General features: G+C 40.0%; 2 protein-coding genes across 9 annotated transcripts in view; one reads left to right on the top strand and one right to left on the bottom strand.

The window, feature by feature from the left end:
- Window positions 1-2,399: 2,399 nt before the first annotated feature.
- Window positions 2,400-10,224, bottom strand: LOC120102832 (RNA-binding protein 12B-A-like). Of its 5 annotated transcripts, XM_087551490.1 has the most exons (4): window positions 10,005-10,224; window positions 9,362-9,459; window positions 6,057-6,106; window positions 2,400-5,542 (listed from the first exon to the last, which is right to left on the bottom strand). In XM_087551490.1, exon 4 carries the CDS (start codon window positions 5,512-5,514, stop codon window positions 2,983-2,985), a length of 2,532 nt encoding a protein of 843 aa, XP_087407616.1. In that variant the 5' UTR covers window positions 5,515-5,542; window positions 6,057-6,106; window positions 9,362-9,459; window positions 10,005-10,224; the 3' UTR covers window positions 2,400-2,982. The 5 variants fall into 5 exon arrangements, with proteins under 5 accessions (XP_087407616.1, XP_087407617.1, XP_087407613.1 ...); XM_087551491.1 differs by lacking the exons at window positions 9,362-9,459; window positions 10,005-10,224 and adding an exon at window positions 9,155-9,196; XM_087551487.1 differs by lacking the exons at window positions 9,362-9,459; window positions 10,005-10,224 and adding an exon at window positions 8,325-9,152.
- Window positions 10,225-10,327: 103 nt separating this feature from the next.
- Tmem67 (transmembrane protein 67) overlaps window positions 10,328-27,675 on the top strand; it is a 52,892-nt gene continuing 35,544 nt past the window's right edge. For 2 of the 4 annotated variants that reach the window (XM_087548795.1, XM_087548796.1), the window contains exons 1-7: window positions 10,328-10,579; window positions 12,059-12,147; window positions 19,458-19,551; window positions 22,055-22,154; window positions 23,916-23,985; window positions 24,078-24,152; window positions 26,024-26,086. In XM_087548795.1, the coding sequence (XP_087404921.1) occupies window positions 10,342-10,579; window positions 12,059-12,147; window positions 19,458-19,551; window positions 22,055-22,154; window positions 23,916-23,985; window positions 24,078-24,152; window positions 26,024-26,086 (729 nt within the window). In that variant the 5' untranslated portion in view covers window positions 10,328-10,341. 4 annotated transcript variants of the gene reach the window in all.

Raw genomic sequence — 27,675 nt, 5'->3', positions numbered from 1 at the left:
TCCATAAGTTCTGTGAATTTAGAGAAATCTGTGAAGTTCTTCCAGCCTTCTACCTCAGTCCTTCAATCTTCCTGAACAAGAGAAAATTCAGCATTTTAAATCTCCTCTGTTGAGCACTTCCTTTCCTTTTTCAGATACATTTCCTTTATATTTTTTAAATCTTCTGTTCTATCATTTCTTTTGCAAAATTCCTCCATATTTTTGTCTATTCACTCTTATGCCTCATTAACTATCAAACTAATTTTAATCTACTTCTTGTCTTATTGATACTGCATTCCAAACACTGTAATAAACTCATACCCCTAGATGTAAAACACGATCATTCAAATGCTAGTACCAAAAACTATTTATCTATTATAACCACCTATGCAGGATTTATATTGTTAGGGGACAAAACATTTTGGTTAAAACAACTTCTACAACTTAACTGACATAATTCGAAATTTGTTTCTGCAAATTGAGAGAATTTAAGTATTAAATCTCAGTTCTTCCCTCCAGTTAATAGAGCAATGACAATTTCCAGAAAGATACCAGATTAATATCAATACTGTAAAGAGGGCATAGTTTGGTGGCTACCTTGTAGCAGTACTCTCATGTGCTTTTGTCTGTGAACTCCTTCCTTCACTGGTATATTTCTTTTCAGCTGTACTTAAGGAATACTCTCTTAGTTTCTGCCACTTTAATTAATAACTCCTATATCTTAAGTGGGTAGCATTGAACATGTCTCTAAGCCTGTTACATGAACATAATTACACTGATTACTCAGGGTTGTTTAAAAATGATTGAACTCCATTTTCAGTGAGAGACCTTGCCTCAAAAAAGTGAAAAGTATTTGAGCAAGACACCACCTTCAAGTTCTAGCCTCTGTATAACCACACCAATACATGTACAGTAAGCCTGATAACTGAGAAAACAGAACAGACACAGTACTTATTTCAAATCAAGGCACGGGACTGGAGAGATGGTTCAGCAGTTGGGGAGCACAAACTGCTATTGCAGGGAGGGGTTCACTTCCCAGCTTCCCCAAGGTGGCTCACAACTGCCTGTAGTTCCAGTTTCGGGGAATCTGATGAGCTTGACTTAGGTCCAAAGACACATGATGCACATACATGCATGCAAATCACTCACACACATAGAGTATTAAGTGCACAAAAATCCAGACAGAGCTTCTATTTACCAGGTCCTCTGTCCACCACTAACACCCCGCCCAGTCTGAGAAGCGATTACATACTCGATATTCTTTCACTTTAAGCTTTATCTTAGGGTCTCACTGTGTTTCCCTTAAGCACTCCAAATGCTTCATTCTACCTGTAAAAGCCTACGAGTTTGAAGACTATGCCTTTTTTTTTCCAACAAAATTTACTGATTTAGTCTAAGTAGGACATTTACTAGTAAAAACAGAAGCTTCACAGATTTCTTTACCTTACTGAAAGACTACTGAAAGTATTCTACACTTCTGCAATAGCTAAATGATATACCATATAAAAATAAATTCTCAGTGTGGAAAATGTCTAGGTGAAGGAAGTGTGTGAAACTGTTTCATATAAACTATAAAAATCATAAAATGAAAACAAAGAATTTTGTTTTGGAAATCAATATAATGTATCCTAAAATAAATTATAAGACCTTAAATCACTTTCTCCTCAATTTCGCTAACGTTTTAAGCACCATACTTTTATCATTCTTTAAGTGCAACATTAAAAGCAAATAGAAAAAAATATTACTTCTGAAAATATTTTTGTCATGATGTTGCTAAACAAAAATAGACTGTAAGAAAGTGACTCAGCAAAAAAATGTTTACAGACAAGGTATAATCAGGGATCTGCTGGTTTTGAAATTGGTTCCCTAACTTAGACTTCAGGTACCTTCCTTAATGTCTCTAAATTTCATTTATCACTTATAAAATATAAAGTAAACATTGAGATCATACATAAAGAGTGCTGACTGCCTAATAGAAGTCAACTAGTTGTATTATTGTGCATAAGTAAAATCTATGTGAATATAAGCAAAATTTTGAGTACTAAAAAGTCAAAATTCACTCAGAAATCTGTATTTAGTCTGTGACTAAACTACAAAGCAGTGAAGCCAAAATGAACACAATGAAACACCCTGCCTAGTTCCCAGTAAGTTTGTCATATTCTGCTCAGCCTGAGATACGCCCCTTTACCTTACACAAATTACTCTACTGTTTTCTGGCCTTTTTTGTGTTAACTTAGGAATCAAGATAATACTTAGACCCCGATGCTTAGGAAAAACTGATGTTGAAGAAATCATACACACGTACATTATCAGGACAAATTATGTGTCCAACTCACCCCACAGTTCAATATAGCTATTGAGCACACGCTGCCAAGCAGCAATCCTTTTGTCCTCGTTACACAAATACAAGTTGATAAATATTTCAATTGCAATTCTCTCTTTATTAAACTTTTCAAAGTTTGAACAGAAATATTGAAAATTTCACAAAAGTAAATTTCATTTCACAGTAAGTTCATTTTCTATTCTATTTAGACTTTATAGAAGACATTAGCACAATGTCTCCACAAAGAGTTCTATAGACAATTAGCAATAAAAGTGCCAAACTTGTTAATCAGTCAGCCTTCATTTCCTTATACAGTCTGAGTGAAAGATGGAAAAAACAAATCAAAGATTAATTTATCCACAGCAGCAAAGATAAATTCACCTTCTACAAACAAAACTACTCTTTCCAAGATTGAGTGTTATCCATAACATCAATGAACCTCTTGCATTCAGGATATTTACTCTCTCTCCTTCCCCTAAAAAATGGAAAATGTGTAATTTTAAATTCAGGGGTAAAAGCATGTTCATTTGTAAGCAAAACGAAACAAGAATTACATAACAAAATTTTCTTCTATTCACAAGTAAAAATAAAATCTTTAAATATTTACAAATAAACTTTACAAAACTATACATTCACTGCATCAATAGAGTAGAAGAAAACTGTTTACTTAAAAAGAACCTCTAAAGCAAACTGAGCTTAACCTTGCGGGGACCAACTGGTCTACCACTTAGATCTTTAACAGCAGCTAGAGCTTCATTATAATTTGTCATAGCAACAATAGCTTCTCCTAAAGGTAATCCTTCCTCATTATATTGTATTGAAACTGAATCAGGTATGACTTTATAACCATGGAAAAAGTCTAGAATTTCATTAGCATTGGCTTTGAACGGAAGATTCGAGATCATGACACGAATTATTCCACCTGACCTACAGTTTAAATTTAGATCAGATGCAACTTTTCCCTCTGAAAAACTTCCTATGTTATACTTTCCAAAATCAAATTTGCCACCTTCTAGGTGACCAAAGTTCACAAAAGGATGGTGACCTCTGAAATCAGATGAGGTCCAAAAATCCTCTCCAGGAAGTCTAAACTTATCAGAACGTCTAAGATCCCCCTCAGGAACTTCCCTGTGGTCTTCCAGACACACCTGCCTAAAGTCCTCATCAGTGGGACATCTCAAATCTTCTTGGGAGGTCCTGAAGTCCTCATCAGCAGGGTACCTAAAATCTTCATCTGCCACATGCCTGGAATCTTCCTCTCGGGAATACCTGAAATGTTCATGGGGTGGCTGTCTAATGTGCTCCTGATATGAACGCCTGAAGTGCTCCTGAGATGGCCGTCGGAAGTCTTCTTCCCAAGGGCATCTGAAATCCTTCTCTGGTAGCTGCCTACAATCTTTTTCACGAGACTGCCTAAAATCATCTTCCAGTGGCCATTTCCAATCCTCAAGGGGCCGTCTCCAGTCTTCCTCCCTAGAGCGCCTGCTATGTTCCTCCCTGGGGTGTCCAAAGTCTTCTGGAGAGTGCCTGAAGTCCTCAGGAGAGTGCCTGTCAGACTGCTGGAAATACCCTCGGGGATGCTTGAAATGACCCATTTTCCTGAAGTCTTTTGGCTGATAACGAATGCTTTCAGACTGGCCAAAGGACTGGCCTGTTGCCAGTGGATCTTTTAAGTCAAACAGACAGGAACAGTCATCTCCATCATGTGACCGGGAGCAGGCTTGTGTCTTCTCATTTGACATCCAGGAAAAATTTACACCAAACTCCTGCATTTGTTCCTCAGATATAAGTCTTAACAACACCTCTGTCCCCAAGAATCTCTGCCGGTTCAAACGTTCAGCTTTCATGGCCTGCTCTTCCGATTTAAATCTCACCAGTGCTTCTCCCAAACCAATTCCCTTGTCATCACAAAGCAAATAAATGTCATCCTCAACAAGAGAAAAGTCTGCAAAGAACTTCTGCACTTCACCTTTTGTAACATCAAATGGTAAATTTCTTATATATATGCACAGCTTCTGACCAGAGCCAGGGAAGCCTTCTTCAGAGTACTTTTGTGAAACACGTCCTGGCCTCTCTTCCTCTAAAGACTCTGGTCTCTTCTTTTCATAGCATTCAATGATTTTCACCATTTCCTTTCTAGAAATTGGATCGATAAGAACTGGACGATATTGTAAAACAGTCTTATGCAAACCCAGGGCAGTGTTATAGTCTTTTTGATTCTTGAACATCACAAAGGCATACCGCGTTCTTCGATCATCTTTATATAAAAACTTAATCTGGTCGTTACTCAGGTCAGTATCTCTAAAGAGATACCTTAGATCTCTTTTGTTAGTATGTAAGGACAGATTTCTTAAGTGAACATAAAATCCAAGAGGAGAGCGAGAACGTGTTCTGGGAGACTTTGAACGAGACCGTTTCCAAAAGTACCTGTCATTTAACCTCCTTGAAGGAGAATGTTCTTCAGATCTCTTATGCAGGGTGTCACCGCCCTTGCTTGCAGTACCACCAAATTCAATCCACTGTTGTTCTGAACCCTGCATGACTTCTATAAATCTGGAACCCATGAAACTTCTATGGCATTTAAGACCTCCTGAAGCATCAACACATGAAGCAAATTTTACTATAGCATCGCCATTATTTCGCCCATCATGGTGTTTTAAGAGAATTACTCCATCTACACACAAACCAGAGAAAAAGACACGGACATCATCTTCATTTACTAAGTAAGGCAAACCTCGAAGGAACAAGTAAGGATTCTCAGCCTTCAGTGGCCTGGTCTTTCTTGGCCTCAAGTCAAGTCCTGTACCATTTATATGAAACCCAGCATCTGGATTAACTGCAGAGCCATATCCAGAATAACGTTCCTCTTCCTTCAGAGCATCGATAAAATGATACATGTTGCCAACCCCTGAGGCCTCAGGTCCTGGTCGCCCTCTTCCTACACGAGCACTTCTTTTCATGTCTATGGTCTTCTGCATTTCTACCTTGCTACTCAGAAAAAGCTCTACAGACGAATCCTTGATAAACCCTCCTGAGCGACTTATGGCACGTCTTGCGTCTTCATCCGTGGCAAAAATTATAAAAGCCTCCCCAGCTTTCCCTCCAATCACATGCACTCCTCCATCAGGAATAGTCAATCCCTTGAAGAAGTGACGGATGTCCACAGGACCCGCAATAAAAGGAAGCCCCTGTAAACGGATGACTACAGCCATGCTGAGCTCAAGCCACAGCAATAATCACCTGCAGACAAAAAGGTACACATAATAGCAAGGCTTATTTTTGCAGCACCTTAGCACAAACTAGCTTAAAAATTACCTGTTTCTTCAGCATTAGTAAATGGAAAAGGAAACAGTAGTCCACAGAGAAACCTGCCATCTCCTCTAATTGCTAAAACAAATGCATCTTCTCCTATATAAACACACAAATAAACCAACTGCCTTAAACATTTCACACCGCCTATCCTATTCATTAGGAACATCAAAAATGTCAAATCTTCCTTTGTAAGTCTGCCAAATGCTACTGCACAACAAAGCCAAACCACTTTCAGACTCTTTAGATCACTGCCTCCTACTCATCTGTCTTTCACTAACCACAGTAGAGTTTACATAGTCAGAAAAGCCAAGTATGGTCAGAATTTCTGCTCCTGCTATTCAGCTGACCACCGTGCAAACAAAAGAACGACGAGTTCAACAGTCCAATAATCTATCAGATTTTGTCACACTTCTGTGCAAAGCCTTACACTCTGGTGGCTTACCTTTTCCTTTTATTTCTTGGAGACCTGTTTACTCTGTAAAAGCAACTTAACTGTGGAAAGAAAATGAAATATAATTAATCTTTAAACTCTGCAATCTATCTATCTCAATGCTGGATATCCATTTCAGAATTACCTATTAAAGTGAAACCATATAAGGCATCACAATTACAACCATTACAAATGGCCCTTTTTGTCCATAGGGAAATTAAGTAACCTTTGGGAAAAGGAAGCATAGTGCCAGATCAGACAACTGGGAGGTATAAGAAATAAAAACTTTGTGCTGAAACTTATATTACTTGGTTGGAATCAGGTTGAAAAAAATATACAGTATTAGACATTTTGAGTGTAGTGGCCTTTACATGTGTGACTATATCAAAGTCCATTAAATTCTATCATTAAATAAAGTCCAAGTTTATGACATGCTGACATACTCAAGTTTTACATGTACTTAAAATCTGTTTGATAAGTAAAGCATCAGTTTGAAGACAGTATTTTTAAAGGGCTTACGTCACTTCACCTAATGGTGATCCAAGCATGTAGTTCATACTTAAAGCCAACTCACATGTCAACTCACATGCCATTCTGCACCCTTCCAAAGCATAAAACTCAAACCAAGCAACAATTCAAAATGATATAGTGAATGAAAATACTGAAGCTCGAAAACTCTCAGTTACTATGCAATGAATCCAAACCAGTGCATACCATTTGGATACAATTTTAAGTTCTACATATCACAAAGACAGGAATATTGTCATTATGATATAATTAAGGAAAATACTCTACCATCCCTAAAGTAAAACTTAAAAGAAAAATCAATGCCACTCATTTTGTCTGCTTGCAACAGTCGGTAGACTATTAAAATTAATCACAAGCTTTCACAAGCACCCACACTGTATCAACTTTGAATTTAACTATTCCAACAGACACTTTTAAAAACCACTATCCCCCACACTCATTTAAGAAAACTTGCTTGTAGCACTTTCACAGTCAACCAAACAGTATTTACCAAATAATTTTTAAACGTGCCAAATTAATCATTAAAATTAATATTAATGTGCAAATAAAATTTTGGGTTCCCTTTAAGTTAAGTACCGCTACCTCCAAGTTTGGAAGGTTGTCTTTTAAAACCAGGTGGGCAGGGTCTACAGATTAAATGGTCAAAAAAAAGTTAATCATTAAAAATAATGGTGTATACTACACTGGAAAATTATTGAGGTTTGCTATTAAAATCTTTCCAGTACAAACAAAAACAACGACAAAGCAGAACAAAACAAAAAACACAAAAACAAAACTGTAAGCCTGATTTCAACAAGACAATATTCACAATCTTCAACAAAAACTATAAATGGCTCCTTCAAACTTGTCCACATCCGAATTCCAAGACTCCTGTGAAAACTGACTTGACTGCTTTCCATTTGGTCTGTCATTAAACTTTTTCAATTCCAAAGGAGCTATATACCCTGAGGACAACAAGTCAGCTACAAATAAATAAATTCAGACCTTCAAGGAAATAAGCACATACCAAGCTTAAAATGCTTCTCACAACACATCTATGCTTAAAAGTCACTTTTTCTATGTGTCTTAACTAAAACCATCTCATTAAACAGTTTCTCATTCACAAAGCTATTGAATTCCAATCCTAAAAACCATAAGTCCATTCTAATTTACCAAATAAAAGCTAATGTTTAAATCCCTTTGTCCTTGCCATAGTAGGGTAAGGTATCATTTACCCAGTCACTAATGTCCAGGAGAGCATCTCAGAGACTCAAAGTTACACTATTTCCTTACAAATTTCCAGAAAGTCTATTGACACATTAGCCTGCACCAAAGTCCAAACACAAATTATCCTTCTTCTAGTTTTGAATGCCACTGCACAAATATCCTGAACAACACAATAACCGTGTTGTTTGGTGATCCTGTTACTGTCAGGCCTCTATGAACTGCTGCTATGAAAAGGGGACCTCTAAACATTCATTTAATGAGAAACATAACTTAAACAACTTTACTAATTTTACCAAGCCATCCTTCCATTTACATCACCTCAAATAAATGCTCTTATGTGTGCATCTTTTAATCACAACTCAGAGGAAAACAGTAGACTGAACTTAAGAGCTATAATTCCAGCTCCACTTGATTTTAACCAACAGTCTTTTTCCAGACTTGGCAAGAGAGACAAAAGTTTTACTATGCGCCTCCAACTATGTCTTACTGCCCAGCATTAAGAACCATTAAAATCCTAAGTAAGAATTTTCCTTGCAGAAAATCTACCTCAGTCCACAAATTTTCTCTGATAAAATCTGCTTTCTATGATGTAGATGTTTAAAATAAAAAAGCTTCAAGACCACACAGGGCCATAACTCCGGGTCAGGAACTCTTAAGTGAAGAGGATTCCACAGGTCACACACTTCCCACGTCAGCCATCATCATCGTCAATGCGGAGATCCTTCGAAGACAGATTCGACTTTGTCCACGCTCCCAGCGATCAGGGTTTCCTCTTTTTTGCGCCTGGCCAACTTCCTATGTCGGATCCGACACTGTTCCCAGATTCTGTGCCAAATCGGCTTTCAGATTAACCAGAACCGCCCAACTAGCGGTCCTCTGCGTTCCAAGGTCCTGAGGGCAAACGCGCCACCCCTACTCCCCAGAGGGCACTGGCTCCCAACCTCACTGAACCGCTCTGCGCACCTCCAGCCCGAGAAAACCGGCCTGCCGGGCTTTCCCGCGCCTCATCTAACGTGGACATGGCAGAGAAAAGAAACACCTAAGCGATGCTCCGAGATTTTCGCTGTCAAGATCCCTGGAAGTTCACACACCGCCACACGGAGGCTGACAAGAGGAAGTCAGGGGTCAGACAGCGAGGCTCTAAGGGAACTAGCAGAACTAGCAGTGCTCGCCCATCGCCCAGCCTGCCTGCCCTTCAGGCTCTCACCCCCTCCCTGCCTCCCTGCCCGGCATTGCACTGAGCAATGAGAACACACCACACAAACGGAGACTGGGACGCTCCTTCTTGAAGCAGTATCCACAAGGCCAACTAGGCCCCAACGGCCGGGACAAAAATGGAGATCACACTTTCCTCGGGTCTGAATAAACCGACGCACCGTTTTTCTGCTCAGGCGCAGTCCAGGCCCTTACTGCAACCCAAGCGGCCGGAACGCGCATGCGCAGACTCTCTGTGTCGCTTTCAGTGATTGGCTGGTGTGAGTGAGGAAGGCTGTCCCTTATCCGTGTCCTAGCCAATCCGTGAGCCCGGACCCACCCCTGAAAATTTCCAGTCCGCGGGAGGCAATAGCAAAAAGTACACCAACCAGACAGTTTTTTTCTTTTCTTTTCAGCATCAGGAAACGATGTGAAAGAAGAAAGTTGGAAATTTGTTTATCCTTCACTGTTCGGGTTTCTTCTAGACCTGCGGAAAAAAATGACAATTGCACGGACTGATAAAAGGCTGCTGTATTAAGAACAGGCCTGCAGCTGCTTTGCCTGTAGTCGTTATTATTAAAGCAGCCCCCCCCTGGCTTTTGAGTGCGCTGTTAGATCTGTGTGACAGGTCTCTTGGAATCACACCACGTGGCAGTTCTCACGTGGGAGGTCAATTGGGAGTGGAAATAGTATACTCTGGGCGAGGGAAGCGAGAAACGGGAGAAAGGGGGAATACGGCTTTTATTAGACCAAAATATAGTTACGCCAACAGTCTGCAAAGCTGTCTAATTTAATAGACAACATTCATGTATGTCCAAATTGGTTTTCAAACCAAGTGAGATGAGCTATATGTCCGGTGTTCTGTGCACAAAACAGGGAAAGCAGGAAAACAAGATCTAGTAAGCAAGGGTTTCCCCTAGGCTTGTGTCATTGCATATAAAGTCAATGAGATTCTCTTGTCTGTATCGCTTTGCTAAAACTTAAGCTCAGGACCCCCACCCTCAATGGGATTTAAATAGTTTTAAAACATACCGCACCGTCTTTGTTGTGAAAATTATATTCCCTGGATAAACTCTCATGTGGTTGCCATTGTCACCTTCATGAAACACTTAACTGCTATAACCAGATATTTTCCGTTGCTGTAGTAGTATTTCCTGACACGCTAAATTATCTGCGTCCCAGAGTTTGAAATATATTTTAAGTTTCCGCCCCTAATTTATTTAGTGTCTGATCCACTGTTTCGCGTGTGCGTGGTAACCTAGCAACCAGGCGCCGGGAAGCTGAGATTTTTTTTTTTTCTGAACCCTGTTGTCCAATCAGTTCAGTGGACTCACCGAGGAGGCTGCTGGGGAGCCAGTGACTGTGAACCATGGGTATGGGTACCATGGTGATGCGTACAAGGCCTTTGGCGGCCATGGCGGTCAGGTCCTGTTTTTCAGCTCTGACTGGCACTGTGTACCTTCTCTTGGTTCTTTGCGAAGTCTCATGGGCCCAAATCTTCTCCTTCCCTTTCCAGCGGCCGGAGACTTGCGATCTCAACCAGTACTTCGACATCTCGGCGCTCTCCTGTGTCCCCTGTGGAGCCAACCAGCGGAGGGACGCACTGGGTGAGGCGGTTTGGGGGTGGATGGACTCTGACCAAAATGAAGCAGCCCTGAGAGCCAGATATCTTGCTAGAAGAATGTTTCAGAATATGCACAGCCACGTAGCCTAAGAAAAGGTTTCCTGAGAGGATTGCAGTTGGCATAGTAATGCGTTCAGTAACCCTGGCCGCATCACCCTACCCTTGTCCAGAACGCATTTCCAGGGGTCAGTCCCTGGTAGCGAATCCTTAGGGTGGCACCTAAAAGCCTCCTAAGAAAAGTAGAATAGAAATAGTAAAGAAATAACCTGAGATGTCTAGTGAGGTACCCTGACAGAAAAGCAAGGGAGGAAAATTGAACTAGTAAACTCATGAGACCTTTAATTCTACTAACAAATTCAAGATATTTAAATCAGTTTGCACCCGTGTCTATGATCAGATTTTGTAAACAAAGGAAATTGAAACCCAGATGTTGTAACATATGTGTGACATACACTGGAAGTTAAAAGAACTCTTGTCTCTTCCCTCACTTTCTACCTATGTATTCCCAGCATGTGGCTTTGCATCCATGATTACAGATTTCTTAAGGACATATCTATCCCTGTTACTATCGACTGTTACTCTTTGCTCTCAATGTCTTTTTAGACTTAATTGTATCAATTGGTCTAGTTCTTTTTCTGTTTACTAAGTCTAAAATGCTGTGAATCTCAGTTTAGTTAACTCTTTTGGCTTTAAGTCTAATATAGTCTCACTTAAGTCACTGAGCAGTGCAGATCATTGGGTGTGTGAAGCGCAAACGTGTTCTTGGTTGTATTGTTTTCATGAATATGAATAAAGACTTGTGTGTTGTACATAGACTCCTACAGGTGCTGCTTCTACTTGGGGTCCTTAGAGAATTCTTTCCTTAACTAGCTGAGTTTAATTGTAATTACAAATAGCATTTAGTAAAGAGTAACCATGATATATTTGAATGAAAGTAATTTTCCAATAAGTTATTGACAAAAATTAAAACTCACTAAGCACACACATGGTTTAGTGATGTGGAAATGTAATTCCTGGAGCAGGTAAGTCATTTTCATAGCTTAATAATAATTACAATTTAAGAAGTAGCTACATAATGACAGACATATTTGTAAGCCTTGACCCTTTTAGGTAGGTCCTGTTATTTTTCTCCATTTTACTAAGCAAAAAGCCACTCAGTGTTTGCATGTGCACACACAGATACATAGACACATACACATGCACAGAAAGGCAGACAGGCAGGCAGGCAGACAGACAGACAGACAGATGCCTGTGGTCTCACATAATGCCCAATCTGGCCTCCCCCACTCTATGTGAGTGAAGATAACCTTAAATTCCTGCCTGAACTCTCTGCCTCTTCTGAGTATTGAGGTTATAGGCATACACCACCACTCCAAGCTTCAATATCTTAAGAACTGTTGTCTCCCTATCTTGGAGTTTTATTTACTAAGGACAAAATTGCCTTTTTTTTTTCTCTTTTCAGGAACTTCCTGTATATGTCTACCAGGATATCATATGATTTCTAATAATGGAGGACCTTCCATTATTTGTAAAAAGTGTCCAGAAAACATGGTATGAATAATTTATTTTGAAATAACTTTTGAGAAAAAAGTAATAAATGTCTGTCTCTCAAACTTCAATATATTTCCCACTTGTCCACAAACTTTAAACTTATTAAGCTAACTTTATTAGTGTACATTTTGAGAAATCAATGAAGCCAAGAAGAAAACTTAGGGGAAAAAAAACAAATTGATTTTGTTATGAAAGTGTTTGAATCAGCTATGCCAATGTACAAAGCTGTGAAAAATTATTTCTGTTTGTCTCACAGAGAACTAGGGTATAAAGAAGAGAAGTTGAATGTTACATACATAGAATCATTCAAGATGAAATCTCTTTGCTGTAGATGGCATTCACTGTCTTAGATGTACTGTGTTGGTCATCTTGCATGATGATTGATACTCAGAATGCTACATAACGTACAGTAAGTTAATGCAATGCCAGTGCATCAATAGAAATGTAATCATTTGCAGTTTGGTTAGTTTCCGCATTACATTTTGATTCAGGAAAATTCATCTAGTAGGCTAATTTCATGGGCTAATTTTCAATGAACAGAAATATGTTTTCTAATCTCTTAAGCTAATTAGGAGTCTCTAAAAGTTCTGAATTCTATGGTAGTGTTGTCTAATGTCAGCAATCATCCTCTGAACTTCGTCCTGTAGATCTGATTGCCATATTCATATTTAGTTCATGTTTTGAAAGTACTAGTTGTAGCTAAGGGATTGATGACGAAGGGCTATGGATAGAACACAGTTCCAGGGGGAAGTTTACTTAAAGTCTACAGGTTTATTAAAGCGATTATAGTTATTTTTGGTGTTATGGAAGCACACCAAATATAAAAACATTAATAAGTCCAGTCTCTTCAATAAAGTCTAATTGTGTCAGTTTTAGCATTAGTCTCTATTGATTTCAGTTATAAGTCCTTGAGGCACATGAGTGGCCAGACTCCTCCCCTGAGGGCCTCAAATCACCAGGTTCTATCCACAGAACCCACTAACTTCCCTAACAGCTGGACCCAACCCCACCCTAAAGAGTAAAAAAGCCCAGGCTCAGGACTTGAAATCACACCAATCCCAACCCTGGAAAATTTCTGGAAATTTCCCTGAAAAGTTCTGCTCCCAAGAAATGTTATATAAACCATGTCTTCTGCTCAGTTCTTCGCTACTTCTCATCCTAGCAGAGGCAGCTGCCCTCCTGGGGTTTTCCCACTCAATAAATTTCTTGTGTGATATATATTGTGTGGTAGGGTGTGATTTTGATATTCCTGGGTTCCAGACTGTCAGGATACCTTCCCCCGAAGAGCTGTAACACTCCAATTGGTCCTGTGAGTGGACAAGCTCTCCTCATGCCTACGTTCTCCCTTGGGGGTCTAAGCTTCACTGGGACCCTATCCCTACTCTCCAGTCTCCCCACAACAGACTCCCCTTCCAGCTCACTGATCGCTCAGCTCTTTACCTACTAGCTACTTTACCTGAGTCTGGGGAGGTGACCCGTGAGCGTCCAGGACCCCTAAGGTACTTTTGGAGGTGGCTGTTTCTCCAGCTTAGCCAGCCCAAGGCCCTGACCCCCACTGAGTACACTGACAACCCAGTGTATCTTTCTCCAGTCCTGCTTTGTCCTGGGGATGTCCGCAACTAAAAGTTGCAGTGACGTCGTTCCTCCCCTGCCTCTTTGTCTTACAAAGGCCCTCTAACAGTATACCGATCTGGATCGTGAGTCTCTGGATGGAAACCAACTCCTTATCTAGCACCTACCTCTCCCAGAATTTCCCTGATTTTAGAGCCAAGCTTAAATGTCTATAGAAAGGACTCCTGACGCCACAGACAGAATTCCTAGCCATGGCCTTCAAGGCGCATCATGGGAAAGATGATAAAGCCTGAAAACAAAAATACTCAATGCTGGCTAAGGCCTGTCAGCCAGCCATAGCACAACTCCCAAAGCCCAAGAGCCTCTGGGTCCCTGTGTCAGATACGGTTAGGAGGGTCATTGAGTCATCTGTCTAAACCCTCACAAACCAATCTACCTATGCCTCCAGTGCCGTCAAAAGGGACACTGGGCTGCAGATTGCCCTTATGTCCTTTGCTTTGTGAGGCCATCAAGCCCAAATCCCCCTCTAGCTGACCTCTAAGATGTGGCCATGGATAACCAAGGGGGCCCTGACTCTCTTGGCCATCTCCAACAGGGGCCTCAGATTGTCATCATAATATGACGGTGATCCCTCTGCTTCCTCCTGGACACCAGGGCTACTCCTCAGTAATGGTGGGATTTGGGAGACCCCATCTATCCTTCTTGTTCCTGTTATCAGAGTTGAGGAACCACCTTACCAGCCTCACCAAACCCCACCACTTAGCTGTATTTCTAGGAGTATTCCCCTTACCAACCCCTCCCAAGTGGTACTAACCAGTCCTGTCCCCTCACTGGGAAGGGGCATCACAACTAAAGTAGGAGCCTCTCTTTCTTTGGCTTCCCGCATCCACTTGATGTCAGGTTCACTAGCTGTGCCTCCTCCTCCTCCTCCAAACCATAAAATTTGATACACCTTTTCCATTACCAGCTTCCCAAGTGGGTCCCGAAACCCCAAAACCCCTCTACAGCCAAACATCATTCATTCCCCTCTCATCCAGTTACAAACGCCTTTCACTCCAATGCAGGGCAAAAGGCAAGACTTAGCCCTCTAAGTGTGTTTGTTGGGGGCCCTGGGTACAGTCACACACCACCAGGACAGAGGGGATGCAGAGCAAAGGCAGAAGCAACTCCATGTAGTTGCAAGCTTTATTAATCCTTATATAGATGTGAATATGCATTACCTCAACTTCCATTTTGGCCTGATACCATAAGATCATTATTCCCACAATATCAGGAACAACTGAGGCAAGACTAAACAAAGAAATACGACTAAACAAAGGTTTCTTCTCAAAATATTTATATAACAAATCACCCCTCTTCTTATTATCAAAATATACTCGCCATAACCCAGAGAGCATGAGAGCCACTTCCACAGAAACAGGACATAGCAGAACATAGTTTAACGCCGAGTGAGAAAAACATTTTCTCAAGGGTGGCATTCCAGCCCCTACTTGCACCTGTCACCAGTCCTTACTTGATCCTGCCTGGGAGCTGCTTCTCCATGTCTCCACAGCCCATGCCACCTGATTCTGGTTGTTTGGAAAGTTTTGTCTGCCAGCTTTCTGTGTGCAGATGGGTCTGTGATTTCTGGTGTATCTATAAAATTTATAAACATGGGAGAGCCAAGATGGAAATCAGTCAGACTTAGTTGAATGTATGAATGGTGTGGTGGCTACCCCATGCTTTGTTTCTGACTATTGTTCTTTGAGTGTGTGAGCTTTCTGTGTTCATTGGGTTTGAGTGTGTGAGCTTTCTGTGTTCATTGGGTTTGAGTGTGTGAGCTTTCAGTGTTCTGTGCTCATTTGGGTTTGTTTTGGCCTTCTCTGTTGCTGTCATTCATCTCCAGCTTGCCATGGTCATTTGATGGCCAGAGCTCAGAATTTATCTCTGGGCTTTCTGGTTACTAGAGTCAGTTTTCAGAAGATTGGATTTGGAAACAATGCTTTTTAATAAGATTTTACAGCTGCATCTCCATGCATTCATCTACAAGAATGTATGTAGCTCCAGTCAAAGTCATACTTAGTACATGCAAATCCAGGAAATTAACCTTCTGGTCACCTATTCCTGCCTTCTCTCCTTACACCTGGCTGACCTCCTAAGAGCTGTAACACTTATGATAACTTATTTTTAGTGATTGTTTTGTTTCCTAAAGCATGTGATATGAGGTCAAGTCTTGATAACACCAAACTTTATTGAAACCTTTCCTCGTATACTTTACTAATTGACTAGATCAGTATTCTACTGGTTTATTTCATTTTTTTTTACTTTTTTTTCTTTTATTGGATATTTTGGGGTTTTTTGGGGGGGAATATTTTTTGTTTTGTTTTGGTTTGGTTTTATTGGGTTTTTTTTTATTTACACTTCAAATGTTATGCCCTTTCCCCCACCCAACCACCCCCCCCTTACCCCTCCCCTCCCTGACATTCCCCTACACTGGGGGATTGGGGGATCCAGCCTTGGCAGGACCAAAGGCTTCTCCTCCCTCTTGTGCCCAACAAAGCCATCCTCTACCACATATACAGCTGGAGCCATGGGTCTGTCCATGTGTACTCTGTGGATGGTGGTTTAGTCCCTGGGAGCTCTGGTTGGTTGGTATTGTTGTTCTTATGGGGTTGCAAGCCATTTCAGCTCCTTCAATCCTTTCTCTAAGTCCTCCAATGGGTAACCCATTCTCAGTTCAGTGTTTGGCTGTGAGCATTCACCTCTGTATTTGTCATGCTCTGGCAGAGCCTCTCAGGACACAGTTATATCAGACTCCTGTCAGCATGTACTTCTTAGCATCAACAGTATTGTCTGGGTTTGGTAGCTGTGTGTATCTGGGCTGGATCCCCAGGTGGGGCAGTCTCTGAATGGCCATTCCTTCAGTCTCTGCTCCAAACTTTGTCTCCATATCTCCTCCTATGAATATTTTTGTTCTCCCTTCTAAGAAAGACTAAATTGTCCGCACTTTAGTCATCCTTATTCTTGATCTTTATAGGGTCTGTGGATTGTATCTTGGGTAATTCGAGCTTTTGGGCTAATATTCACTTATCAGTGAATGCATACCGTGTGTGTGTCTGTGTGTGTGTGTGTGCGTGTGTGTGTGTGTGTGTGTGTGTGTGTGTGTGTGCATGTGCGTTGCGTGCGTGTGTGTGTTTCTGTGATTGGGTTACCTCACTCAGGATGATATTTTCTAGTTCCATCCATTTGCCTATGAATTTCATGAAGTCATTGTTTTTGATAGCTGAGTAATATTCCATTGTGTAGATGTACCACATTTTCTGTATCCATTCATCTGTTGAAGGACATCTGGGTTCTTTCCAGCTTCTGGCTATTATAAATAAAGCTGCTATGAACATAGTGGAGCATGTGTCTTTGTTATATGTTGGAGCATCTCTTGGGTATATGCCCAGGTATAGCTGGGTCCTCAGGTAGTATTATATCCAATTCTTATTGAGCTGTACAATAGCTGTACAGCTGTTCTATATGTATGTGGACTGAATCCCCAGAACTGTACAGCCCATATACATACAGAACTTCCAGAGTGATTTCCAGAGTGGTTATACCAGCTTGCAATGCCACCAATGATGGAGGACTGTTCTCCACAGTCCTCTTTCTCCACATCCTCGCCAGCATCTGTTGTTGCCTGAGTTTTTGATCTTAGCCATTCTGACTGGTGTGAGGTGGAATCTCAGGGTTGTTTTGATTTGCATTTCCCTGATGACTAAAGATGTTGAACATTTCTTTAGGTACTTCTCGGCCATTCAATATACCTCAGCTGAGAATTCTTTGTTTAGCTTTGTACCCCAGTTTTTAAAAGGCTTATTTGATTCTCTGGAGTCTTGAGTTCTTTGTATATATTGGATATTAGCCCTCTATCAAATGTAGGATTGGTAAAGATCTTTTCCCAATCTGTTGGTTGCCGTTTTGTCCTAAACACAGTGTCATTTGCCTTACAGAAGCTTTGCAGTTTTATGAGATCCCATTTGTTGATTCTTGATCTTAAAGCATAAACCATTGGTGTTTTGTTCAGAAAATTTTCCCCAGTACCCATGTGTTCGAGGCTCTTCCCCACTTTTTCTTCTATTAGTTTGAGTGTATCTGGTTTTATGTGGAGGTCCTTGATCCATTTGGACTTGAGCTTTGTACAGCTCAATAAAAATGGATCAATTTGCATTCTTCTACATGCTGACCTCCAGTTGGACCAGCACCATTTGTCAAAAATGCTATCTTTTTTCCACTGGATGGTTTTAGCTCCTTTGTCAAAGATCAAGTGACTATTGGTGTGTGGGTTAATTTTCAGGTCTTCAATTCTGTTCCACCGGTCTGTCTGCCTATCTCTGTACCAATACAACACAGTTTTTATGACTATTGCTCTGTAATACTGCTTGAGGTCAGGGATGGTGATTCCCCCAGAAGTTCTTTCATTGTTGAGGATAGTTTTCGCTATCCTGGGTTTTTTGTTATTCCAAATGAATTTGCAAATTGCTTTTTCTAACTCTATGAGGAATTGAGTTGGAATTTTGATGGGGGTTGCATTGAATTTGTAGATTGCTTTTGGCAAAATGGTCGTTTTTACTATATTAATCCTGCTGCTATTCCCTTTCCAGTTGGTTTCCCCTCCAGAAACCCTCTATCCAATCCCCCACCCCCTGCTTCTATGACGATGCTCCCCCTCCCACCCATCCACTCACTTCTGCATTCCTGCCCTGGTATTCCCCTACACTGGGGCATTGAGCCTTGGCAGGACCAAGGGCTTCTCCTCCCATTGATGCCCCACAAGGCCATCCTCTGCTACATACATGGCTGGAGCCATCAGTTGCTCCATGTGTACTCTTTTGTTGGTGGTTTATTCCCTGGGAGCTCTGAGGTATCTGGTTGGCTGATGTCTTCTTCCTGTGGGGTTGTAAACCCCTTCAGCTCCTCAGTCCTTTCTCTAACTCCTCCATTGGGGACCCCGTTCTCAGTCCAGTGGTTGACTGCAAGCATCCACCTCTGTATTTGTCAGGCGCTGGCAGAGCCTCTCAGGAGACAGCTATATTAGGCTCCTGTCAGCATGTATCTCTTGGCATCCCCAATAGTGACTGAGTTTGGTCTCTGCATGTGGGATAGGTCCTCATGTGTGGCAGACTCTGGCTGGCCTTTCCTTCAGTCTCTGCTTCACACTTTGTCTCTATATTTCCTCCTGTGAGTATTTTGTTCCCCCTTCTAAGGACCGAAGCATCCACATTTTGGTTTTCCTTCTTCTTGAGCTTCATGTGGTCTGTGAAATGTATCTTGGGTATTCTGAGCTTTTGGGCTAATATCCACTTACCAGTGAGTGTATACAATGTGTGTTCTTTTGTGACTGGGTTACCTCACTCGAGATGATATTTTCTAGTTCCGTCCATTTGCCTAAGAATTTCATGAAGTCATTGTTTTTAATAGCTGAGTAGTACTCCATTGTATAGATGTACCACATTTCCTGTACCTTAAGTCAAATTAATAACTATATAGTTGGCATGCCATAAACCCACTTGGAGTCATACCTTAAAATTTAAAAGCCAATAAAGTTAATTTTTTAGAGTATTTTGGAACTGGTAAGAGTAAACATAACTGGCTTTTCGTTTTCTAAATTACCTTGAGTTTTACTGTATTTTATAAATAGAAAGGTAAAATTAAATTTGAATTTATAAGAATAAAGCTAATTAAAAAGAAAACCTCCTTTTTTTCAATTTTAGAAAGGTGTTACCAAAGATGGCTGGGACTGCATTTCTTGCCCTAATGGTTTAACTGCTGAGGGGAAGTGCCACTGTCCCAGTGGCCATATATTAGGTAAGAATGATATTTATAAAATAATGGTGATGGGTTTTTTGTGTTTATTTTGTAAAGGATATTAATTTAAATGGCTTTATAGTTGTGTAAAAACTGCATTGCAAAATCCCATGATGCTTAACATAACAGACACTAGGAAGAAAAACGTTAAGATTTCTTACCAATTCAAGAGCATGAATTAACATGTCTGTTAATGTCAATACTTGGGAAAGGATACAAACTGTTATACTCAAGAAAGAGTTGAAAGTATTTTTCTGAAAGAAAGTTTTCTAAAAAGTCATAACTTCAAGTTAAAGTCACTCTATGTTTGGAAAACCCAAAGAACTCATTAAAAATTCCTATAAAACAGTTTCTCAAGTTGCAAAATTAATATGCAAAATGTCTATTCCATGTAAAAATCAAGTCATTAGAAAATGTGATATAAGAAAATAAGGATCAGTGAAACAGACTTTAGAAGAAATGTACAAGGTAAAGTAATTGAAGGTGTATTTAAATGAACTTTGAAGGAAGACTTTTTTTTAAAGCCAAGGCAATTTTATTAGAGTTTAAGAGAAAAACACCTCAGAACCAGGAAGTTGTATATCTCAGTTGGTGCCCAGTGCAGGAGAACTTCAGTTAGCCACACGGCTACAACCAACATCTGCAAAAGAAGAGACAAAAAAAAAAAAAAGAAAGAAAGAAAGAAAGAAAGGAAGGAAGAAAAGAAAAGAAAGGGAAAGAAAAGAAAGGAAAAGAAAATGATCATCATGGCAGCATTGGAGGGACTGCCAAGAGCAAACTTTCATAATGAAAATATATTCAGCCAGAATTTATTATACACACACATATATAAATGTATGTATGTATTCACAGACAGATTCTCAAATTAATACCACAAAATACATGAAAATTCTGAAAGAGGAAACTATACTGTCAGATATCATATATATTTTGTGCTTTCAACAGCAGCATTTGTAGAACTTAAGACAATCAAAATGAGTCCAATCAGTGGCAATTTGGTGTGAAAAACTGGCATTTCCATTGGTGAGGTTGAGACTGACTGACTGCTAACTAGCGCTAAGAAAACAGTGAATTCAGCTTCTACCTCAGTTCTTAAATTCCAACTAAAGCTACTATTTAAATATTTACTGTAAAGCATAAAAAGTCTTAAAATAAAGACAAACTTACATTCTTTGTATATAAGTTTTTCTAAGTATAGAAAAAAACAACCCTTAAATCTTAGAAGGAAGAAAACTGATAAATTTGACTGCATAAAAAGTGTTAAGTGCCATAAAAATAAAAGGATCAAATCAAAGGTGTGAAGAGGTAGCTCAGTAGGTTACGCACTTGCAGCCAAACACGTGGACCTGAGTTTAGGTCTCCAGAACCTGTGTGAAAGCCAAGTGTGTACACACATGTATAATACCAGTACCAGGAGCGGGGTGTGCACACGCACACAATTTGGCAAGAGACTTTATCTTTAACAATAAGGTAGGACCTTATACAAGAAGACACCCATTTGACCTCTACACACCAATACACGGTCACATCTACCCACATACATGGAAGTACTTAAAACTAAATTGCAAACTAAAGAAAATCTCATAATGTGCATGAGAGTTAGAGGTCTTCAAGAAATGTAAGGACCATCCTTCAAATTATTAACTAAGGTATATAATATTTTTCTTTTTATTAGTTATATTTGTTGATTGACCGTTTTGTACATGATATAACATGTTCTAATTATACTCAGCCTCCACTTTCTTTTATCTGTACCTTCTAGCTCCCCTCCTCCCTAGCCAGCAGATCTATACTACCTTGTTTGTTTTGAGGCAGAGTGTCATGTAGACAGGCTAGCTTAAGACTCACTGTGTAGTCAGGGATGAACTTGAACTCCAGATCCCCCTGCCTCCACCTCCCATGTCCTGGATGATAGATGGGCATTTGACACCCTGCCTGTGCCTTATAACTTTTAAAATATTGAAAGTCACAAGAGTCAGAAATATAAAATATTGTAAATGTAAAATATATTGTAACATGAAAAGAACTGTCATAGGTGTCTCTCCATTCTACCACTTTAGATGGTTCAGTTCTGTTCTATGCTTCAGTGAATGTTGTTATGTTCTAGTACACAGGCTTTTGTAGGTTCTGTATCTAAAAATAAAACTTAGTGTTGTGTGGGGAATATGAATTTGGAGGTTATTAGAAGCCTTCCCATTTATGACAACCTGCCAGCAATCTGTGAAGATAATATGTCCCCTCATCCCAGTATGTAAGGAAAGAGGTTGAGAAATTTTGTTTAGGGAAAACATTGATTTATTGTTATAATCACTTAGAAAACTAGTTCCATATGTTTTCAGTTGGAATGAAGAAGTTTTTTTATTGTATATTCTATTATATACATGCTTGGCATGCCTTTCAGGCAAAGGATGCTGCTTTGAGAATTATCATACTACTAATTGTAGGTATTTGTAAATGTTTCAGAGTATATAATACAACACTCACTCCTTTACATCTTGTCCAGTGGAAAGAAATGTTAGCGGGTCTTTGTTATCCCAAGCAACTTGTGAGCTTTGTGATGGAAATGAAAACTCGTTTACAAAACCCAATGCTTTAGGAGTCAGGTGAGTAGTGTACTGCAGTCTGGATTTATTAATATTATCCTATCTTTATGTTCCGTCTGTATGCCCCAAGGAAACATACGTGTAGGCATCGAAGGAGCTGAGATTCAAAATCTGTGGAAGCTTGGGATTAGCCTTCTGAATGTTTGGCTTTAGATAGTCGCAGTTGCCTGTATTCAGAAGGGAAGTATAATCTGCATTTCATAGCTTTCATAAGCTGTCCTGCCTTAAAGCAAATGTGCAAAGGTCTGAGCAGAGCACTTTACTAATTGCTTAGTAAAACACAGCTACTTCTTGGTATTATATAATTTATACACAAGCTATAGTATAATATGTATAGACTGTGAGCCTAAAGCCATTTTATAATTGTGCATTGAAAGATGCCTTGGTTACTGTTCTTTTGGTGTGAAAGAGGAGATGACCAAGATAACTCTTATAAGAGAGCCTTTAATTGGGGATTCGCTTACAGTTTTAGAGGCTTAGTCCATGGAGTTGAGAGCTTTGTATCCTGATAAGCAGGCAATAGGAGAGGGAGGGAGAGAGAGAGAGAGAGAGAGAGAGAGAGAGAGGGGGGGGGGGGGGAGAAGAAGGAGGAGGAGGAGGAGGAGGAGGGAAGGGGAGGGAGGGAGGGAGGGAGGGAGGGTGGGAGGGAGGGAGGGAGGGAGGCAGGCTGAGCCTGCCCTGCAGTTTTGAAACATCAGAGCCCATCTCCAGCAACACACCTCCTCCAACAAGGCTACATACACCTAATCCTTTCCAAACAGTTCTGTCCCCCGACGACTAAGCATTCAAATATGTAACCCTGTGGAGGATATTCAAAGCAATACAAAGGGGATATTAATAAATGTTGTCATGACTAGGTACACAGATTTATAGTCCAGATGTATTGCTTCTGTTCCCTTCTTATGTATACATTCACCACATGCGTGCAAATTCATAAGCACATGCCTTTGTACACACGTTCCTTCAGTATAAACACGTTATACCTAGTCCACCATTTTCCGTTTTCTTCAGAAATACAATTGGTAACTGGCTTCTTAGCACTGTTCTCTTTACTTCCTAAATTATTGTAGAAAACAATAGATCTCCTTATGAAACTTAGCAGCAGATTATTTACAAATTCTGATTGACTTGAGCTAAAACAACCAAAATGTTCCCCTGGGTTGACTGATAAGTTTGCCCCACTGGTCCTTCCCCAAGCCTGGTCCGAGTTCCATGCCCTGCAGTAGCCTGCTTCCAACCTCAGTGTTATAGCTAATTGATGTCCATATAAGCCCATCTGAATCCCCAACTAGTCCAGAACACACTCTCATTCCTTAACTGAAAATAACAGACAGTAGATTAAAGTGTTCTTGCCGGTTTATCGAGATAGTAAACATGTTCGTGTTCTCAGCGTACACCAGAAAGGCCCATTTGATAAACCTTACACAAACTGACTTAGCACTCTTTATGTGAGTTTGGTGGACTCTGTCGTGGGTTAATGACTTTATAATCTTTGCCATTCAGTGTATTTAGATGTATCATTCTCTACATCTTCACATGTGTACCTAATAAAATGGTCCAATTTCATTTATAATTCGCCTTATAACACAAAAATGATGTAAAACTCCTTAAAGTCAGGCTGATGTTTTGAACTCACATCATTAATTGCTTAGCTGACTTTCTGTGTTCTAATGTGTCATTTAGGAAGGTAAGTTCTCAGTTAAATCAGGTTCCAGGTCATTCATTAACATTTTAAAATTTTACCTTTGTTATACTGACCAGGTGTGTCCGCTGCGAACCAACATTCGTGAATACAAGCCGGTCGTGTTCGTGTTCAGAGCCTCACATTTCGGTAAGGACAATCAAGTGGATACAGTCTATATTTTTAATTCAATACATAATACATTTCTATAATTGGATTTTTTCTCTTATTAATTTGTAAAGACAGGTGGATTATGTTTCAGCAACACAGGGAATTTTCCTCAACGTTTAATTTCCACTGAACGTTATGGCGAGCTTGTGAGTATGGTTCTTTGGAGTTTCGTTTGGTTTTGTTTTGCGTATTTGTTTGAGAAAGGTTGCTCCGAATTTCTTTGATTAATTTCAGACAACTTGAGAAAGATCTATGTATAATTTCCTGTAAAATACAAACAGCTAAAAGCCTGAGTCTAGTAGTTCAGCACTACATTTTAAAAGTGTACGGTATAGAAGGGATTCTACACCTTAACTCACTAGTTTACATGGATTTACTTTTTCATATAATTAAAACTGAAATAAAATGTCCAAAAAGTCACAATAACGTCTTTTTCTTGAAATCGCCAGCCTCTTGGGAGTTTTATCTTCTTACTGTTTCCAGTGTGAGACAAGTCCTCAATCTTTCCCTGTCCTTCCTGAACTGGACAGACCAGGTTCTAAGACTTACCATCTGTGGGATAACTCCCAGCCTGCATTGGTGCTGTCTTTCGTTACATTCAATGTGTGCTTTGTAGAAAGCCATTGAAGAAAACACATTGTGCTCAACTCAGTACTTTACATTCTGTCAGAGAGCAAACAGTGTCTCTCTACCTGGCCCATCACTGAAACTCTTAATTTTGAACAGCTGCCATGACGTTAGCATGTTTACCCAAGTGCTCCATGTCCTCCTTTGTAATCCAGTACTGCGTTTTTGAGAACTTCTGTCCTGTCCAAGGACTCTCCCAGCCCAACCCTGCTTAACCTCTGAGATCAGGCGCAGTCAGGGTGGTATGGCCACAGATGGTGTGAGGAGAATTTCAGAGGTTATACTTTACTAGCTCTTAACACACGAGCTTGTCTCCTTTTGTGCTTCTTTCCTTTGACAACCTTTCACATTTATTCATTGACAAAAAACATTTGTGCATGTGTGTGAATGTGTGTGTGAGTGTAACCGTGTGTGTGTGTGTGTGTGTGTGTGTGTGTGTGTGTGTGTGTGGTGTGTTTCAACCTTATTCTACACATTTACTCATTCTCTCAAAAGAGAAAATTTCCGTATTGAAGAGATGAAAACCGTACCTCACGGTTTTATTTTAAATGTGTTTTATAGCTGTGATGCCATACCCCAGATAATTTGCTTGTGTCTCCTCTGTTAATCTGTGACTTACTCATGTGTTCTCAGTGTCTCAGTTTTTAGCAAGATGTATGGGTAGATCTTAAAGTGTTGAGTCTTGGCCAGAGGCTTATAGCTATAGCTCTCAGAAATCAGTTATGAAGATAGATTTGATGACACACGTCTGTCATCCTAGCACTTGCAAGTGGACGTAGGAGGATCAGGAGTTCAAGGTCACAGGTGGCTGTGGAGTGAGTTTGAGACCAATCTGTGCTACAAGAAGCCTGTCTCACTAAAACAAAAACATGTATGCCTGCCTTGGTCTTCTGGTGATTCTGGTTAGATCAGCTGTTTTCTGACCTTAGTACCTTCCAAAGGTTGTTCTCATGTCCTTCTTTGTTTATAAAGCACCACTGTGGAGATGTTAGATGTTACTCTGAGGAGCCCATCTTTCCCATTTATTCTAATTTTTAGTGATCATCAATTTAATACACTTATAATAATCCTAAGTCAGTATATACTAAGCGTTCGTCAGGCTCTATCATTTTGCTATTTTTTGTATTAGCGATATTACCCATGCGTATCTTAGGAGTGTGTACATATTTTGTCATCATTTGTCTAAGTATCTTGATTTTGTCATGCAGCTTTAATAGTAGAAGACATTCATTAGCATTTTTAAAATTCCAGTAGACTCTATTTTCTAATAACAATAAGGCAGTAACAGTGGTCATTTCTCAGTTACTGTATGTATTGATGTCTTACTAACACAATAAGGTTAAGGAATCTTCCTTTGAATTTGAACCTGTCTTCACCTTTCTGTTTATAGGGCATGTCATCAAACTCAGAATGGTTTACAAAGTATTTGCAGGCAACAGCAGCTGCATGCTGGGTAAGTTTAAATGTTTTAAAATTTTACATTGATGAACTGTAGTATCTTTTTAATTTACATAAATATTTTATAAGTAGTACACACCTTTATATTCATGTTCTATAAGAAGAATAAAGACTTTCCATTGGACTGAAATAAAACACTTAAGATGTTAGGCAGTTCACATATACTGACTATCTCCAGGGTCATTTGATTGTTGTCCTACTTACTTTTTAATTGTTGTGACAAAAACACCCTGACCAAGGTAACTAGTAAAAGAAACCTTTAACTGGACTTACAGTTCAGATCCTTCAGTCCGCAATGGCATGGTATGATGGCAGGAACGCTGAGATCTCACCTCCTAATCTACAAGCAGCAGAAGGAGAGAGAGCCCCAGGAATGGCAAGGAGTCTTGAAATCTTGAGGCACTCAGTGACACACTTGCTCCAACATGGCTACATTTCCTAATCCTTCCCAAACAGTTTCATGAACTGGGAGCCTACTATACGAGTTCATGGGGCCAGTTCTCATTCAAACCATCACAGTTGTAATTTACTGTCTGGAGAAAGTGAGTGTCCTGTAAAAAGCAGATGACATGGTATGTGCCAAGCCTATTCTCAGCTTTGACATTCAGAAGACAGAAAAACTACCTCATATACGTAATCACAGTGTACTTATGTTCCTCTACATTTGTTCAAAATAAATGTCAGGCTGATAATAGTGTAGTAAGACAATGTGTCAGAATAAAGAACAAAGAAAGCGTGTGTGTGTGTGTGTGTGTGTGTGTGTGTGTGTGTGTGTGCGCGTGCGCGCACACATGCACACTTAAGAAGCTGGGAGCAGGTAGAAGAGGCCGAGCAGAGTGAGCAGGAGAAGTGAGGGCAGAGTCACAGCTACAGGGAGTGGGTGGCTCTCAGGAAGGCCTAGGAGGATCTCTACAGAGAAGGTCGTAGACTGCCTTCAGGCCTTGAAAGTGTCGCTGTAGCATGAAGAATAGATTTGCTCGGGCAACAGCAGGAGACCATCTGGAGTCATGCTAAAGTGATTCGAGTGCGGGAGAGCATGGGTGTGGATGGGGCTGGAGAAATAAGGGAATGTCGAGCTGTCGAGCCCTGCCTCTCTTATGGAGACTGAGCAGCAAGATTCACTAACAAGTCTGATATGAGACGGGAGAAAGATAAGTTCTTTCTAAAGTGTTTTACTTGAATAACAAAGTGGAGTTGGTTTGTTGTTTTTATTTTTTTTCCAGATAGGGAAAACTGGGAAAGAAATGTGAGTGATTAAACTCAACTAATGATCTTATTTTGTTTACTCAAGCAAAGTGGAATAAATTCTATTTCAGATGTAACATACAATCACAGTATTCCTTCAAATGTAACTATTTCCTCTAATAGTTTCTTTAAAATGTCATTCTCTATATATTTGTGCTTCTTTCAGTTAGGCTAATATTTTGCCTAAAATTTATAATTAAAATTGTTATTATTCTTCAAGTATTGAGTTTTTCTGGGGGGGGGGTGGCTAGAGATATAGCTCAGTAGTTAATAGCTCTGGTTGCTCTTGCATAGGACCCAGGTTCGATTCCAGTACCCACATGGTGACTCAAAGCCATC

The sequence above is a fragment of the Rattus norvegicus genome, chromosome 5 (assembly GCF_021556685.1).
Source record: "Rattus norvegicus strain SHRSP/BbbUtx chromosome 5, alternate assembly SHRSP_T2T, whole genome shotgun sequence".
Taxonomy (NCBI): Eukaryota; Metazoa; Chordata; class Mammalia; order Rodentia; family Muridae; genus Rattus; species Rattus norvegicus.
Note: the sequence above shows the minus strand (reverse complement) of the source record. Positions and strands in the feature narration are given on the sequence as shown.

Coding starts and splice junctions, on each gene's coding strand:
- LOC120102832 (XM_087551490.1), bottom strand. CDS start 5,514: ATGGCTGTAGTCATCCGTTTACAGGGGCTTCCTTTTATTGCGGGTCCT.